The following is a 19106-nucleotide window of genomic DNA, read 5'->3' as shown; positions in this document are numbered from 1 at the left end:
ATACATAACTGCATCATCTGTGGATGATTTGTTTGCAAGGTAATTAATATTGTCATGAACAGTACGGGTCACAACTCACTTCCCCAGGAACACTGGAAGCTACCTCTCCATCTACTGATAACTCTCCTTCCAGGATACAGTGCCAACCAAGAAGTTCTCACTCCAATCACTAACTCTGCTTGATTTACCATACAATTGTACTTTCAATAGTAATTGTATGTATGGTAGTAAATCAAATGCTTTTTGGGAGTCAAGAAATACAGCATCTACCTGATTCCCTTGATCAATGGATTTTGAAATGGGGCTTTCCAGATTTCATGCAAGAAAAGTGAGAGTTTGTTTTTGTGTGATAGACGTTTTCAGAATGCCTGCTGCGTGACATAGAGTAGAACAGTGTCGTGAAATTCTAAGTGTAGTGCTTTTAAATGACCACAGGAATAAATGAAGAACCGGTTTGTAATACTACACTGTATATGCTGAGAGACACGGAAATCATTGTTTCAGCAAATCTGTTATGTTGAGAGCTGCTGTAGTGGAATGTAACACAGTATAGTTCCTGTTAAAACAGTAATGTCAACTCTCATATCTCCTCCATCTGTCCACTTATGCATGGACTATTAACACATCACATTTACTAAACCTTTCTTTATTTGTTTGGTAATGGCCAGGTGTTACAAGTAATGATGCCATTATAGCTTGACAGTTGGGCTGATAAAAAAATATATGTATTGACATTTTAAAAAGTTTCTGTTGCCTATGCCAGGTCTGGTTCACACGTGTCAAAGGGGAAAGCACACATGGTCTCTCTCAGTGTCACACATTAGCAGCAAATTGCACTGCTGCAGTCATTTGATCAAACTTTCCTTTTCATAATATTGTTACATTCCACCTTGGACTTCCCATGGTTTGACTATGTATGTCCCCTGCGAGATATCATATCATGTCAACTTGGAGGATCTCCACCTTTCAAAGACATGGCACTAACATTAACCTTTGTGGCCCAGAAATGCTGCTATCATTGGTTTCTCATTGAAGCATTAATTAAAAAATGGATGTTGAGCTATTTGTTAAGGGAGTTAAATGCATTACCAAGGTGTGTGAAGTGTTTCTACTGAACAGGTGTTCGTGACTATGTCTTTCATTAAAAGTTCAGTATCTTCTTCATATTCTGAAGGCAGAAAAATAGATAAGTAAATCTCTGCTGGTATATAAAGTTAGTCAGTGAATTAATAATGTGGCTCAGAATTTGAATTTCTTTCTTTATTTCAGAATGAGAGCTGGTATTTCTGATGAGAAGGTAGAGAGTTTCATGGGCGTTTCTTTTGACTGTCAGGTGACTGAATATACTTAGTGAAGTAATTTAAAAACATATTATCATATTCCATCTGTTCCATGAACACTGTGCTGACTTTACCTACATAATTCAGTTGACAAGAAGTGGGTACCACAATAAATACATCTTTCACTCTTGTTGAAGTATTTTTTTATGTATTACACAAACATATGCAGTGTAGTTATGTACACAGTTTCAGTTAAATATGGCCACTGAAACAGCAGTGAGCTGCAGGGTAGGAAAATTTGTCTTTTGGGTGCAGAAGCACTTTGTAACGAAATCAGTGTGACTCATGACAGTCAAAGGCACAGTTGTTGTTGTTTGGTTTGTGTAAAGTGAGACTCACTGCCATTTAAAGCACTCCTATTATATCACATAGAGTAGTGTGATAAATGTTAAATATTGTCACACCTGTGTTCTAATGGGATAGTAGCAAGAATACAGAATAGCTTCTCATGTGTATGATTGTTTCTGGTACTTTGAGTGAGTGGTGGTGTGGAAGGAGAACAGAATTCCTGAGGATTGGAAGAAAGGAATTATAGTCCCGATCTTCAAGAAAGGGGATAAAAGGAGATGTGAGAACTACAGAGGAATCACCCTGCTATCCCACTGTGGAAAAATCTATGAAAAGATCCTGGAGAAGAGAATAAGAAGCAGTATTGAAAGCAGACTGCAAGAGGAGCAGTATGGTTTCAGACCGGGAAGATCAACAACAGACCTCATATTTGCGGTAAGGCAACTGCAGGAAAGGCACTATGAGTACGAGAAGGACTTAATCATGGCCTTTTTAGATATTGAGAAGGCGTATGACAGTATCTGTAGGGACAAGCTCTGGGATGTGCTGAACGCAAAGGGGTAGATGAAGAGATAACACGAAAAGTCAGAAAAATGTATGAGGGAAGTGAGAGTTGTGTGAAAGTGGGGAGGGAACGTACTGCATGGTTCAAGCTGGAAAATGGGCTGCGACAGGGAAGTGCACTTTCGCCTTTAATGTTTATTATTGTTATGGATGAAATCCTACAGCAAGTATCAGATGCAATTGGAGATCATAAAATGAAAGCAGTGCTTTTTGCCGATGACCTGATGTTATGGGGAAATTGCGAGAAGGAGGTGCAAGAGCAGTTAGATGTATGGGAGGCAACGGCAGCACAATATGGAATGCATTTCTCTGCAAGGAAAAGTGAAATAATTGTCACAACAAGGAAGAAGAATAGGCCAAATGTGGATATAACTTGTGGAGGGGAAAAACTACAAGTGGTAGAGAACTTCAAGTACCTGGGAAGCATGATTGAAAGTAAGGGGGGAAACGCAATGGAAATAAATGAAAGGTGCAGAAAAGCAGGGCAGTTCTACAAATGCATTAGGGGGCTTATTTGGAGCAAGGGGGTGCCACAGAAATCCAAGGGAATTATATACCGAACCTACTTTGTCGCCATATTGGCATACGGAAGCGAGACATGGGTAATGCACAAAAGCGACAAAAGTAGAATACAGGCTAGTGAAATGAAGTTCCAGAGGAGCAGGTTGAGAGTAACAAGACGAGACAGATTGCGAAATGTGTATGTGAGGGAAAGACTAAAGGAGGAACCAGTACAGGACAGGATAGAAAAATCAAGACTGCAGTGGTATGGACACATGAAGAGAATGGATGAGGGAAGAATTCCAAAGAGGATGTTTGATCTGCAACTGGAGGGGAAGAGGCCCAGAGGAAGACCAAGAGATAGATGGGTGAAGGGAGTGAAGGAATATGTGACGAGAAGAGGAGAGAACTGGACGAAGGTGGAAGAGGGGGAATGGTGGAAAGACAGAACACGATGGAGAGGCTTGTGTTCCCGAAAGACCCAGCCAGTGGCTGGAAACTGTCCAAGATGATGATGATGATGATGACTTTGAGTGATAAAACACAATGCAATGTCCTAGATGGCATTTCGTATCAGATACAAAGGTAATGTCAGGAGTGCCCCCAGAGAAATGTGACAGTACCATTCTTGTTCTGTATATAAATAAATTGTCTGCCATATAGCATTGGCAGTAATCTTGGGCTATTTTCTGATGACAATGTTGTTTATGGTAAAATGACCACTGTTGTCTGGGGATTAAAGATTAGTTGCACAGAATTTATTTTCCCTTGCTTTAAATGCTGACAAATGTAGGTTATGTGAATATGTAGGAGACACTTTATTGTGATGTTTGAATCCAGTGAAGGTATATGTGGCTTACCACAATCAGATTAAATAACTAACTAACAGAAACATTACAAAATGACGTTAAACAAAATGAACACATTAGGTCAATTGCAGGAAGAGCAACTGCATTGTTATGGTTTATTGAGAGAACACTGAGCCAGTGTAGTGAACATATAAAGCAGACAGTGCGCAGAGAGCTTCTGAGACACCTCTGCACAAGATGACCACCAGGTAAGATTAAACGGAGATGTGGTAAAAATTCAGAGGTGGGTTGCAAGATTTGTTGCTGGTCTGTTTGAATGATATGAGAGTGTTATGGAAATGCTCCACGTGTTTGGATGGGAATTCTTGGAGGGAAGAAGATGATCTTCATGTGAATGCTATTGAGGAACTTCAGGGAAGCAACAGTTGCTTTAGATGCTATACACTATACAGTAGGTTGCAGACAGGTATGTACACACTGGTGTACTTTTCCATTACCAGAGGCAGTTTAATGTCCAAGAATATAAGTAGACACATGGAGCACCAAGAAGAGAATGTACATTTTGTATCCAGGGTGTAGTAAAAACTGACTCAGGTGGGGGAAAAAAGGTAACAGAAGCAAAACTGTTTCAGTGCATGTGTATCCAAAATGTACATATTGTATCCATGGTGTAATAAGAACTGACTCAGGTGAGGGAAAAAAAGATAATAGAAGCAAAAATGTTTCAGTACATGTGTGCCCAAAAACAAACAGTTTACAACATTATTGTGAATGTGTGGTTGTGATTTGTAACTGTCTTCCATATGAAGTTTATATAACTGAAATGTAAATGTTTTGGTTAAGTCCCCATCTAATTGTGCTCAAATTTCACCCAGTGCCTAAATAACGGGATATAGAATGCGATATAGAATACATGTTTACGATTTACTGTACGTTCATGGCTATTAAAGGAGGTCTTACATGTGTTGTTTTCACATTTTGAGGCAACACTGCACTCATTACTTATTTTAAAGACACATGGATCATCTCATGGACCTTGACATGACTGTACAATTGCTGCTGCACTTTTTTTTAACCATACCACAAGGAGTGCTGAAGACTTCATGTTTGAGATGCCTGGAGTTGCAAAAATCCAGAGGATTGAGGTCAGGTGAACTTGGATGCCTTGTGCTAAAGGACAAGGTGCTGGTCCTACTTACCTGTCATTCTAGACCATACTGGCAAATTAGATTTCAAATGTCATTTTTGGAAACCCATGTTTACTGCAATGTCTTTGTTGCCATTATCCCATAGTTTCACATGTGCCAGTTTTTGCTATTAATATTGTGATCCACCTCATATAAAAAAATAACAAAAAATTTACAGAGAGAAAGCCCACAATCACTAGACTTACAATTATCAAAGGTCTATCAAAAGCCCAAAGACAGGCAACTTGTGTCTGAAGGAGTGGAGGAAGTGTGCCAAATGATACATGACTTGCAGGGGAAAATGTTTGAACTGGCCCTGTCCCCTACACGGATCTACGCAGACAGCAGCTCTGGAGAATGTAACTGATACAGTCTTCCTATTTCCATGCTGTTGCAGGGCTGATGGTGTACTTCTGGATTGTGGTGCGCAGCTACTACCTGGAACTGGGCCAACAGTATGGCGAGGATGGACCACGCACCACAGCTGGCAAGGTCTACCGCACGGTGCCCACAGGGGATGTTCTTCCTGCCCACGGGACCTACTGCTATGCGGATGGAATGGCCATGGCACCTACTGCACCACCACGCTACACTAGTGCTCCATAGGAACCACTATGTCACTCTTGTAAGGGGATCACATCGCTAGGTGACATGTGTTGATCACAAGGCTAAGAGGACCTAATATCTGTCATTGTGACAGTCACTCGAAGGGCTGGCCTTCACTGTTTGATGATATGGTGTTATTACCATCCAAGAAAAGGGTGTCAAAGGAGCTGCTTTAAATCTGTCTTCACAGTGGTGTAATACTTTTTTTAAATATCTTCAAGCACCTTCGATCCTTTTTTGATCTTCCTCATAAGAGTATATTATATTATCTTGAGACTACAGGTCCAAAATGTACATAGTGAGTACAACAATATTATTCCACTACATCAACGCATATACTGTGCAAGCTACCATATGATCACCGATAGTGGATAATTTGTGTACTGCTTTTATTTACCCCTTGGCACAACCTGATTGTTCAAGTGTGTGAGAACAAAATAAAGCAGTAAGTTGACATTTATTTGATTTTGTCATGTCATTTTATGAGACTCGTGTGGGAGGAATCTGTATCTTGCTTCTGGAATATGTTATTGTTGTTGATGTTGTTGCTGTTTCTTCAGTCTGAAATTGTGAAGACTGGTATAATGCAACCTACATCCATTTGAACCTGCTTCCTCTACAGTTTTTGCCCTCCACACTTGCCTTCCATTACCATATTTATGATTTCTTGATGCTTTAGTATATGTCCTATCAACTGACCCTTTTTCTTAGTTAAGTTTCTTATGTACATCATGAGACTTGGGTTGTCATAAAATGATACCATGGTGACTGAATGAAGCAATAATGGAACGTGCAGCTCTTTTTCAAATCTCCTGTACTCCCCTCTTAATCTTACTTCTTAAGAGACCATGAATAACAAGAAACATTCAAAAATTTGTCAGAAGGGGGTATTATACAAGCTTCTCTGAGCATTCTACCAGTGACAGTCAGTCTCATGAGTGAATTTTATATGTCTTATAAGGTCTTTCAGTTTTAAATCACTCTGGGTGCATCCCAGTACATATTTTATGGTTGTGACTGTGTTTTCAGTGATTCATTGCCAGTGGTGCAATCTGACAATATTGGGTCTTTCCACTTGTTTGTAATAAGTTACAGTAATTTATGTTGGGAGGGACCCATTAATCCAAGCAAGTAATTTGTATTCAGTTCAGTTACAAACCTGTTCTAGTATTCCACATCTTCCTAATGGCTAGTATCCAATACCTAACAGAAGTCAAGGATGCCAGTTTCAACAAAGATACCAATATTTTCTGTCTTTTGGAAATAGTGACCGAAAAGAACAAGTCGTATTTCACAGGATCCTTCTTGATTCATGTAGAGAAAGATTTTGGTTGCCAAAAAGGTGTCTTTTCTCAGTTAATATGAAGACTGACCTGTGTTTAAGTCAGATGGATGGGAGATAGAGCCATTTCTGGAGTGCTTTGTACAGGGTGTATGTTCACATGCGAACGATTTTTATGTACGCAGAGGTGTTACCACCATGGTCATCTTTGTCAGGCACTAAATGATAAGGGTGTAGACAGGTTCGCTAACTGGATGTCCAGCAGGTTCCAAGCACTTCCACTATCCAAGGTTGTGACCAGGTTACAGACACAAGTTTCTCATATCTTAACATGTTTTTCTCCAGTGGCTTTTATCTGCTCAGGCAGTATTTCATCTCATACACAAACCCACTCTTCCAGATTCATCATAATTGGGAAATTTGTGTAATACACACCACAACCAGCAGACAGAATACCTGTCTTAAATTTTATGTTCCTTTTCAGATGATTCATTGTCCCCATTTTCTGTGAACTGGCCTCTACAACACATTTAATCATTTGTACGGTCCTTCTGGATTAGTAATGCTAGAGTGCAGAAGTCTCAATGTAGATGCACTTATCTTTTTGTTACCTTTGTTCACAGAGAGTGGAGGTGAGTTTAGGTGAACCTCCTTCAACTACAGCCTTCAAACAATGCTCTCTGCTTAACAGCACTGTTATACCAACAGCATTTTCGATGAGCCACAATAAGGGGCACAAAGACACTGAAATTCATTCTACACTCTAAAATTCTGATCTCACTCTAAATGAATGCAGACAAATTTTGCTGCAGTTTCTTAAACAGATAGTGCCCACATTATTTTTCTCATCATTGTCCAACGCAGCTACAGCTCTATCCTAACATCTGGCAACATATACATTTACATCTACATTTATACTCTGCAGCCCACTATGATGTGCATGACAGAGGGGGTTTCTCGCTATTATTAGTGTCACTTGATGCCAATGAGACTTTTTAAATTATCTTCCTTCATTTTAGCTAGTAACCACATGCCTGAAAACATATTTCTTCCTCCACAAGTTCACACACTTCAGTTTATATGTGTAACACATTTGTTACATCTTTGTTGATGGCTTTAAATTGTGTAAAGTTCCAGCTGGTTTCTGCTATGAGAAGCCCTTTTGAATGATATTCTAGTTGCTGTCATTTTTTAGCAACAGTCTACATCTGCCATCTTCAAGCTATCTTCAGTGTGTGCTTGAGTGTAGTTTGTGTACCACTGTTACTTTCTCCCTTTCCTAATCCAGTCACAAAAAGTTCATGGGACAACCGATTGTTGGTATGCTGCCATGTGGGCTTGAATCTCTCAAGTTTTGCCTCCATGGTCTTTTCACGAGATACACATAAGAACCACCAATATTTTGGCTGGCTCTTCTAGAAAAGTACACTCTCAGTATTGACAATAAAGCAGACCATGGCGCACAACGCCTATCTTTGATCGTCTGCCACTGCAGTTAGCTGAGCATCTCCATGATGCTTCTGCACTTATTAAAGCAACCTCTGATGAAACACACTGCTCTTTGTTGGTTCTCTACAATTTCATTTGTTGAATCCATCTGGTAAGCATCCCAGACTTGTGGATACTCAAATAAAGGTCGAGTTTGAAATTTGTGAATTACCTATTTTGTAGCTGGACTACACTTTGTGAGGAGTGTTCTAATGAATCTCAGGAGGAGAGTTTAATATCTTAGAGGACTTATTTTATTTTAGTCTAGTAATAATAATAATAATAATAATAATCACGTTTGAAATTACTAATGCACAGTGTATGTTCCTCAGTACAATGTTCACGGGGATGGTGCTGAGGAATATTGTGTGCTTCATTATAGAAATGATGACAATGTATAGGTGAATGAAAGGAACTGTTAAGAGAAACCTTCATAAACATGAACTACTGAACTGACATTACACAATATGTTAATACCTTTCTGATGTGTCGTATAACCTTTAAGAAAATGTTTCTAATAACATTCATTCAGCTCCATTTTGTTGAGAGTTTGTTCTTATACATAATCGTAACATACCTTTTCCTGTCTAAAGTACAAAAAAAACAACTGAAGAAACCATAGGTATGTGTTGTCAGTACTTACACACCTTACAATCATCTGGTTTGCTGTAAGCACTTATATTTCTGGGAAGCATGGACTAAAAAATTTGTTTGGTGAATAATGTACATTGTTGATGTACCATTACAAAATATCAGTTTTAAACTGAGGAAGGTGCTGTGATTAATAATTGTAAGGATGACAGTATTTTATTAATAAAAGTTAATGATAAATTACGAACCCTCCTGAGCCTTTTTGTTATACTATGTTACAACCACTACCTGTGTATTGGCTGGAAGCAGCTGGGAGAACATGTTATGATGCGAAAATTTAAGGTACTGCAACAAGTGAAATACGCTGGCAGGCATAAATTTTACTGAACCATTAGTTTAATAAATCATCGTGGCAAATTCTAATAAGTATTATTTACAGACAAATTGGCACAACTCTGCCTTGGGGAAGAGCAGTTTCAGTTCTGGAGAAGTACAGGAACAGACTAGGCTGTACTGACATGGTAAAGGAAGAAAAACCTTTCTTTTGTAGAAAAATATTTGACTATTGTCTGGCATACATTTTTTGAAAGGAGGTCACTCAGCTGTGTTTTGGGTTAAGCAGGGTGTTTTGCTTGTGAAATGTTGGTGTCAAAGTAACACAATGAATTTTGAGACGTATTGTAATATGTCAACTAAACTGCATTGAGTAATGTAAAACAAAAGTGTTGCTGACTTGGTAAAGGGATTTTTTTCCTTTGTGATATTGTTGGTCCACATAGCACCTAACAAATACTAGAGAGTATTACATGACATGGCTAGTGACAGCAAGACCACCCTCCAAATAGCCTTGATGTAGAGTTAGTTAAGGGCTGTCACCAGGAGTTTATTCAATGGGGTTAAGATTCTGTATCTGCCATTCTTTGTATAACTGATTATATTAACCTGGCAGTGTGATGCTCCATGATCTATATGTAACAGGAAGTACACAAGTATTACTTTATCTCAAGCGATTGATGATTGTACACATAGCATTTTTAAGGTAGATTACTTTGATACCCATATGGTAAGTATATTTCATTAGTACAACGTGAGTTTGAGTTTTGATATTATGAATATAAACATGAGTTCCATCTTCCTGATTCAGTGAGCTGAAAAACCATGGTATTCAATGAGTCAAGCAATAATACTAGACAATATCTGCAAAAAATATTTTTATTCACATGTAAATGATGTTAATCTGACACTCAAAATTAAAAATCTGAAAAGAAATCAGACCAGCTGAGGAAGTGCTGTTGAATATCAATAAGAATAACCAGCACTAATCGCTACATCAATACGACTCAGACTGGAGGAAATGGAAATTGGATTTAAATAACAATATGTTTATTCAATTTTGATGTGACCTACAACAGTTTGCCAATGTAACTACACATCAAACATTGTTACAGGATTTGTTGCCCTATTTTCATGCCATCTTTTGTTTCCAGTGTTAACCTTCATAATTTAAATTGAACAAAATGTCTGTTTAAAGATCAATCTTTTGGGTAGACGAGCAGATTATAGAAAGTCTCCCAAAATCACACCCAAATAGACCACTAGAATCAATTTCAAAGATCCTAGAGCTGAACCAAGGCTGTCCTCTTCTGCCCTCCTCCCCCTCCCTACCCCCTCCAGCTTGTCACTTTGCTGTGTAGCCATGACAAATGGAATGCAGAATTCTTAATTCTATGATAGTATGTTGAGCTGACTGAACCCATCCTTTGAGAAGGAACAAATTCCTCGAGAGGACATCTTGCCAGCTGTAATATTTCATGCATTTTTCTTCTTTCCTCTAGCACACAATATATATATATATATATATATATATATATATATATATATATTTCTTTTTGACTGCTGCATGTGACTCCACAAACACATAAATTGTACATTCAGAGTGTACTTCAACAGCTGTCCACTGTAAAACCAGATGGAGAATCAGCAAGGCATCGAGGGTCTTCTTTGTCCTAAGGTGAAAGGTGAGCTACTCCTGTGTTTATGTTGTGCAGCAAGGGGAGGCAGCATCCTTATGGAAATTGAGGACGGATGACAGAAACATATTCCGCTGCCCTGTTTTGTGTCGGTGATCTAAGCTTCAGGGTGTTGGATCAATCTATTTCTTTGAATAGTTGTGACATCCTCCATAAGTCCTATCGGGTAAGGACCCCACACCATGCAGCAGTACCCCAGATGAGGGCAGACAAGTGTAGAGCAGGCAATCTCTTTACTAGATTTGTTGCATTCCATAAGGATCTTCCAATAAAAAACAGTCATTGGTTCACATTCCCTATAGCATTTTCTATGCGATGGTCCCACTTTATTTTAAGTTTTTTCTAATTGCAATCTGTGGGTATTTCATTGCACCTACAACCTTTAAATTTTGGTTATTTATTGTGTAACTGATTTTTAAAGGAAGTTTTTTAGTACTCATGTGGAGTACCTCACATTTTTTGTTGTGTAGGGTCAACTGCCAATTTTTGCGTCAATCAGGTATCTTGTCTAAATCAGGATGCAATTCGTTTTACTGTTATGAGGACCCTACTTTTCAGTGAATGACAGCATGATCTGTGAAGAACCCAAGAGGGCACGGTAGATTGTATATATCCTACTGGAGATGAAAGGGAAGGAGCAGTAGCTGAGAAATGGAGAAAGGACAGAGTCATGGTTGTGGCCTACGCTTCATGTTAAGCAGTCAGTAGATTGAGCGAGTACAATAGGAAACCAAGGTGAAATTTGGAAAGCAATTTAAATGTAGGGAGAATAAGTAAAAAGTTTGAAGTTTGCCAATTCGAAATTGTAATTCCAGAAGGGAAAGCAAAGGATCTTCAAGAACAACTGAGTACAATGGGTAGTGTCTTGAACATCAGCAAAAGTAAAATGCAGTTTATTTAAATCAGGCACTGCTGAAAATACGAGACTAAAAGTAGTAGATGAGTTTTGGTATTTTGACAGCAAAATAACTGATGGAACCCGAAGTAGAGAGGATATAAAATGTGGGCTGATAACAGCAAGAAAAGCATTTCACGGGAAGAGTAATTACCTAACACCTAACGTCGTAGTGGTAGTTTCCTATGAGACCAAACTGCTGCCGGCCGCGGTGGTCTAGCGGTTCTAGGCGCTACAGTCTGGAAATGCGCGACCGCTACGGTGGCAGGTTCGAATCCTGCCTCGGGCATGGATGTGTGTGATGTCCTTAGGTTAGTTAGGTTTAAGTAGTTCTAAGTTCTAGGGGACTTATGACCATAGATGTTAAGTCCCATAGTGCTCAGAGCCATTTGAACCAAACTGCTGAGATCATCGGTCCATCTAACGTAAGTTTAAATGTTAAGAAGTGTTTTCGGGAAGTATTTGAGTGAGCCTTGTATCTACATCTGATTCTGCACAGATACTCCGTAAGCCACGAACGGTGCTTGGCGGAGGGCACCCTATACCGCTAATAGTCATTTCCACATGAAAATGAAATGTTGACGATAAACAGCGAAGGGGGTAGAAGCTTTTGATTAGTGTTGGTACAGTGGAATGCCGGATAGATCGAATGACAGATGAGGTATTACATAATCTAACAGCGGAGAAAAAAATCGGAAAACCTGACTAAAAGAAGTGATCGATTGATAGGACACATTCTGAGACGTCAAAGAATGGAAAGTTTTTGACTGGGAGTGTGGAGTTGGGAGGGTGTAGTAAAAATTATAGAGGGACAGCAAGTAATAAATTCAGGAGAGAAAAGAACAAAACAGAGAAAAATCAATCATGGAATGACACGGAGGTTTTCTCTTTCACCCATTCTTTTCAACATTTATGTCGATAGCGTCCGGAAATCAGATAATTAAATTATGTGAACACCCTAATCTAAGTGCTTTACTATTCACAGATGACACGGTAATAATACATCAAAATGAAGACTACCTCCAGATACCAGTACACTATCTGAATTAAATATAATCTAAAAAATTCATGACAGGAGATGAAAGTAATGACCTTCATAGTAACTACCCAGTACTGCAGGAAACAGTAGTCAACAACAAATTAAGTGAGCAAGTGTCATATTTCAAACATTTGGGCTGTGACACGAGTTGGCTTTGACTATGATGCTGACGAAAACCTGCACAAATTTCAAGACGTACACTATGTGATCAAAAGTATCCGGACACCTGTCTAAAAATGATTTACAATTTCGTGTGGCGCCCTCCATCGGTAATGCTGGAATTCAACATGGTGTTGGCCCACCCTTATCCTTGATGACAGCTTCCACTCTCGCAGGCATACGTTCAGTCAGGTGCTGGAAGGTTTCGTGGGGAATGGCAGCCCATTTTTCACGGAGTGCTGCCACTGAGGAGAGGTATCGATGTCAGTCGGTGAGGTCAGTCACGAAGTCGGCGTCCCAAAACACCGCAAAGGTGTTCTATAAGATTCAGGTCAGGACTCTGTGCAGGACATTCTGTTACAGGGATGTTATTGTCGTGTAACCACTCCGCCACAGGCCGTGCGTTATGAACAGATGCTCGACCGTCTTGAAAGATTTGCCATCCCCGAATTGCTCTTCAACAGTGGGAAGCTAGAAGGTGCTTAAAACATCAATGTAGACCTGTGCTGTGATAGTGCCACGCAAAGAAACAAGGGGTGCACCATAACACCACCGCCTCCAAGTTTTACTGTTGTCACTACACATGCTGTCAGATGACGTTCACCGGGCATCTGCCATACCCACACCCTGCCATCAGATCGCCATATCGTGTACCGTGATTCGTCACTCCACACAACGTTTTTCCATTCTTCAATCGTGCAGTGTTTACGTTCCTTACACGATGCGAGACGTCGTTTGGCATTTACCGGCGTGATGTGTGTCTTATGAGCAGCCGCTCGACCATGAAATCCAAGTTTTCTCACCTCCCGCCTAACTGTCATATGATTTGCAGTGGATCCTGATGCAGTTTGGAATTCCCGTGTGAGATGGTCTGGATAGATGTCTGCCTATTACACATTACGACCCTTTTAACTGTCGGCGGTCTCTGTCAGCCAACAGACAAGGTCGGCCTGTACGCTTTTGTGCTGTACGTGTCCCTTCACGTTTCCACTTCACCATCATATCGGAAACAGTGGACCTAGGGATGTTTAGGAGTGTGGAAATCTCGCTTACAGACGTATGACACAAGTGACACCCTATCACCTGATCATGGTCGAAGTCCGTGAGTTCCGCGGAGCGCCCCATTCTGCTCTCTCACGATGTCTAATGTCTCCGACATAAACACAAGACATTAAACTTATCCTCCGGTCCAAACGCAACACGGCCCCTGGTCACGACTGTGTCACCTACCGTCACCTTCGAGAAAGCCCCTATTCCTTCCTGACTGTCCTCGCCCATCTCTATAATGTCATCCTCTCTACTGGCTTCTACCCTGACCTGTGGAAGACCTCCCGCGTCCTCTTATTCCTCAAACCCAACAAACCCCCTTCTGCTGCCTCTTCCTATCGTCCCATCTGCCTCACCTCCGTCTTCAGTAAGGTCTTTGAATCCATCCTCTCCCACCGTATCCATCAGCACCTTGCTCAACACCACCTCCTCCCCCTTACCCAGTGTGGCTTCCGACCCTCCTTCTCTGCTGAAGACCAACTCTTCCACCTCGTTCACCTTCCATCCCTCCAGCTCAACTCCCGTCGCTCCGCCATTTTTGTTTCCCTTGACCTCCAAAATGCCTATGACCGTGTATGGCATCCCGGTCTCCTCTTTAAACTCCAAACCTACGCCCTGCCTATCAATTTTGTCCGTCTGGTCGCTTCCTTCCTCTCGCAACGTCCTTCCTATGTCACCCTCCACAACACCAACTCCTGTATCTTTCATCCCACGGCTGGCGTCCCCCAGGGTTCTGTCCTCTCCCCTCTCCTTTATCTCTTGTATACGGCTGATATGCCCAAGCCACCCCCACCAGTCCACCTTCTCCAGTATGCTGATGACATCGCCTTCCTGGCTCTCTATCCTACCCTTCAACGGTCCCAACGTACCCTCCAAACCCACCTTAACCAGTTCACCACTTGGTGTAACCAGTCTCAACCCCTCCAAAACCCAGGCAATCGTCATAGGCCGCACCACTCGTTCCTTTCGCCTCCATGATTTCTACCTCACCCTTTAAGGTCATCCCATTCAGCTCACCTCCACCTGTATGAACTGATCCCCTTCCCCCACCTCCTCCTGTTCCTCCAACATCTCCGCATCCTTTACATTGTCTGCAGGCTTGATCCCCCTCCACCCTTGGTTCCCTCCTTCCTCTCCACCCCCCCACCCGTTGCCGCGCCTCTATCGCTGTATCCGTCCCTCTCTCCACCTCCACACCCTATATCTCCTTCATCAGGGCAATTTCAAACGCCTCCCCCTCCTGGATGACGAACTTCGCCGTGACATCTACCCTTCCTTCCAACTATAACCTGGCCTTGTTCCCCCCCCCCCCCCCCCAGGGCCCCCTTTTTTCTCTCTCCTCCTTCTCCCAGAGCGGATTTTCCTCCTTCCCCCCCTGAGACCCTGCACCCCATACTTGTCTCTTTCCTTCCCACATTCCTCCCTACCTGGCGCTCTTCAGCGCGCCCCCCGCCCATCTCCCCCCTCTCCACCCCTCCCTCTCTTGCGGTCTCCCTCATCTCATTGCGCCTGGCAGATCCTCCGTTTTGATCGCCAGTGTGCCACATCAGTGTTGTGTTTTGTGCTGTTTCACCTGTGCGTCAAGAGGTGTGATTTTAATTGTGTACTGCCTTGAGGTTTGCCGTCAGTGTTTGTTCTGTGCTACGCCATCCGTCGATACCTTTTATGCTCCAGTCATGCTGTGCCTTGTGTTCTTTTAATTGTCGCAGTGTGTGGCCTTCTGTGTGTGCTACTTTTAACCAATTTTTATCTCCATTTTACAGTCACCCCGTTTTTTCTCTACTGCCTTCCATGATGTTCCCCCTTTTTTATATCTGTGTTCACCACATTCTCTCCTTTGTTATTTTTAAATGTCTTCTATTGTTTGTTCTATGTCTTTCGGCCGAAGAGCAGCGCATATGCTGCTGCCAGCCTGCCCCGATGGGGAATTGAAATACCTATAAAGAAAAAAAAAAAGTCTTCGTCAGTCCTCGATCAGCACACCTGAAGATGGCTGGCAGTTGTCCAGCCGAAATATCGTGCAATGAACTTTAGGATGACCGGCTGCAAACCCAAAATCTTTTTGACCAAATACTTTATTTGTTGCGTGATGTACATCTCCTATAACGTATAGATGCAATGTCCTTTTGTGGACACCACTTGGCGGCGATACTGGGCATGCCATATTGTTGTGCATAGGGATAGTTTGGTGCAGGGTGCACAATGCGAACTATGCTTACCCAAATAGGCGGACACATGAGGGCAGCTGATATTACTGCACATACGATGGCTTGCTTTCTCAACACCAGTCACCATAGCAAAAGTACTGACATGTGAGTGCAGGTGTGGGTAACAGCTAGTGTTGAATATACACTGATAAGCCAAAACATTTTGAGCACCGCCCACTGAGATGCTGGATGCCGCCTGGTGGCCTGGCAGGCACGTGACGCGTAACAAAAGTATGTAGACGGAGCAGACATTGACGGGGGATCACCCTAGCGAAGATATGGGCTGCAAATGGGGAAATCCGTTGAGATAAGCGACACTGACAAGGGGCAGATTATTACCACGCAGAGCCTGTGAACGAGAATGTCTAAAACGGCGAAACTGGTCGAATATTCACGTGCTACTGTCACGACCATCTACGGACGGAGGTGAAAAGACAATTGGACTACCAAGAGGCGGCAAACGGTTGGACGTCCAAGTCTCTTGGCGGAACGTGGGGTTCGGAGTCTTATCTGCTCTGCAAATTAACAAATATATAGCTCTGTGGCATCTCTGCTGAAAGAGCACAATGCTGGTTGAGCCGTGCTGACCCCAGCTTATGCGTTGCTTTAGAACTTGGCTGTTACTCTGCATCTGGTTTCCCGCGGTTACTCCGGTTCTGCCGTGGTTCCTCCTCTTCCTACGTGTGGCAGCAGCTGCGTGCATCGATATTTGCACCGTGTACCATCTTTGGTCCGGTGCTTGTAGTTCCGGCTTGGCGGTATGCGGCCAGTTGGTCGGTTGGAGCGGATCAGCAAGCAAGTCTCCACACGGCGCAGTCGGCTGGGCCCGCTGGCGGTCTCTACGCAAAGTCGGAGCGTGTGGGGGCTGTTCCGAGTGCTACGAGGTTCGTGGCTCACCGACCCAGGACATCAAAGTTGAGTGGTGATTTAATTACCGAAGCCACATCTGTTCACGTTGTCCCCTTGGTTGGTGCCTCGCGGTTGGCGGTATTCCTGGGAGCAACAGCGAGTCTTCGAGTTGGTGAAGATTTAGCCACCGTGTGGTGGAATTAACTATATTTGTCGGTTTGAGATTCAAGTGCGCCAGCGGAATTTTCTGCCATGTGGCTGTTAATGTTCCGGTTACCTGCCCTGGTTACTGACGTAAATTCAGGCAGTGTCCTTTCCTCACCTGTTGTCGCTGTCCAACATGGTGTGTAGTTTTTGACAGCTTAATGTATTTTTGGTTGTGGGCGGCTATGGCTGTAACGTTTTGGCTTTGGAATTGTCGTATACTGGTCGGTGGTTAGCAAGTCGTCTTGTCGGTGAGTCCCTGACTGTCTCTTGGTTGTGTTGCCAGCGGATCGAGTGTAGTTGTGCCGACTTCTTGTCTCACCTAAGCGAACGTTAAGATTTCAAAAATGGTTCACATGGCTCTGAGCACTATGGGACTTAACATCTGAGGTCATCAGTCCCCTACAACTTAGAACTACTTAAACCTAACTAACTTAAGGACAGCACACACATCCATGCCCGAGGCAGGATTCGAACCTGCGACTGTAGCGGTCGCGCGGCTCCAGACTGAAGCGCCTAGAACCGCTAGGCCACACTGGCCGGCGTTAAGATTTCAAGGGCAGACCGAGCCCCCTGGAAACTTCTGAGCGCCGTTGCCTAAACTGCCTTCTTATTAGCGTTGAATTGTGTATTTTAATGGCTCATAGCTGATGGTTGGAATTTGTATGCCTGTAATTGTGTTTTTAAAAACAAAGGCCTTCAGCTGTTTTAAAACTAAGTTTTTCTAAATTGGGCAAGTCTTACGCTGTCTGAAGATAAAGCTTGGGCCTTCTGCCTGTTGAAAATTTATTGTTTTGTTTTTAAAAGCATCGGCCGTCAGCTGCTTTAAGTTTTAGGGATCCTACTTATGAAGTATTACACATTTGAGCATAAAGCTGTGGGCATTCTACCTGTTGAAAATTTATTGTCGTTGTATTGTTTTTAAAAGGCATGGGCCTTCAGCCACTTTTAAGTTTTAAGGTTCTTATTTATCAGGTATTACATTTTTTCAAGATAAAGCTGTGGGCCTTCTGCCTGTTGAAAATTTATTATAGTTGTGTTGTTCTTAAAATGATGGGCCTTCGGCCGCTTTAAAATTTTGGATTCTTACTTATCAAGTCTTACATCACTTGGGCTTAAATACTATTTAAGGTTAAAAGCTTTGGGCCTTCTGCCTTGGAAAATTGGTTGCAGTTTTTTCTTTTTTTTTTGCAAACAGTCCTTCAGCCGTTTGAAGTAAGGTTTCTTATTGGTCATAAAGCTTGGGCCCTCTGCTTATTGAAAGGTTATTGTAGTTATGTTGTTTTAAATTTATGGGCCTTCAGCCACTTTTAAAAACTTAGTCTATCTGACTAGTCAAAGTCTTACATAGCTTGGCCTTAAATACTATTTCTGGTTCAAATGGCTCTGAGCACTATGGGACTTAACATCTATGGTCATCATTCCCCTAGAACTTAGAACGACTTAAACCTAACTAACCTAAGGACATCACACAACACCCAGTCATCACGAGGCAGAGAAAATCCCTGACCCCGCCGGGAATCGAACCCGGGAACCCGGGCGTGGGAAGCGAGAACGCTGCCGCACGACCACGAGCTGCGGACTACTGTTTTAAGTTAAAGCCTAGACCATTCTGTCGATATATATATATCAGTTGTATTTAATTCATGGGCCTTCAGCCGTTTTAGAATTAAAGACGTTTTCTGTCGATAGTCAAGCTTAGAAGTTGCATTGTAATGTTTGGACAACTAAATAAAGTGTCATGTTTGGAGTGTAACTGACAGCCGCTCATTCTGGCCCCTTCTCACAATTCCTACTACTTGTCCTGTCCTGCGGGTTTAGCAGAGCGTCTCACTGGTGCACGCACGAGTGTTTCGGAGCACACCGTTCATCGCACATTGTTGAACACGGAGCTCCGCAGCACACAACCCGTACGTCTTCACATGTTGACCCAACAGCGTCGTCAATTACGATTACAGTGGGCACGGGACCATCGGGATTCGACCGTCGATCAGTGGAAACGTGTCGCCTCTTCGGGTGA

The 19106-nt window shown here is 42.3% G+C and overlaps 1 protein-coding gene across 1 annotated transcript in view; it reads left to right on the top strand.

Moving 5' to 3' along the window:
- The window catches only part of LOC124550976, a 62316-nt gene extending 53413 nt beyond the window's left edge, over nt 1-8903 (top strand). Inside the window, exon 6 of the mRNA XM_047125795.1 lies at nt 5087-8903. Coding sequence (XP_046981751.1) covers nt 5087-5295 — 209 coding nt within the window. The 3' untranslated portion in view covers nt 5296-8903. The remainder of the gene's footprint in view (nt 1-5086) is intronic.
- The last annotated feature ends 10203 nt before the right edge of the window (nt 8904-19106 follow it).

The sequence above is a fragment of the Schistocerca americana genome, chromosome 9 (assembly GCF_021461395.2).
Source record: "Schistocerca americana isolate TAMUIC-IGC-003095 chromosome 9, iqSchAmer2.1, whole genome shotgun sequence".
In the NCBI taxonomy this organism is placed as follows: domain Eukaryota; kingdom Metazoa; phylum Arthropoda; class Insecta; order Orthoptera; family Acrididae; genus Schistocerca; species Schistocerca americana.
The sequence above is the reverse complement of the archived record's forward strand: the minus strand, read 5'-3'. Positions and strand labels throughout refer to the sequence as shown.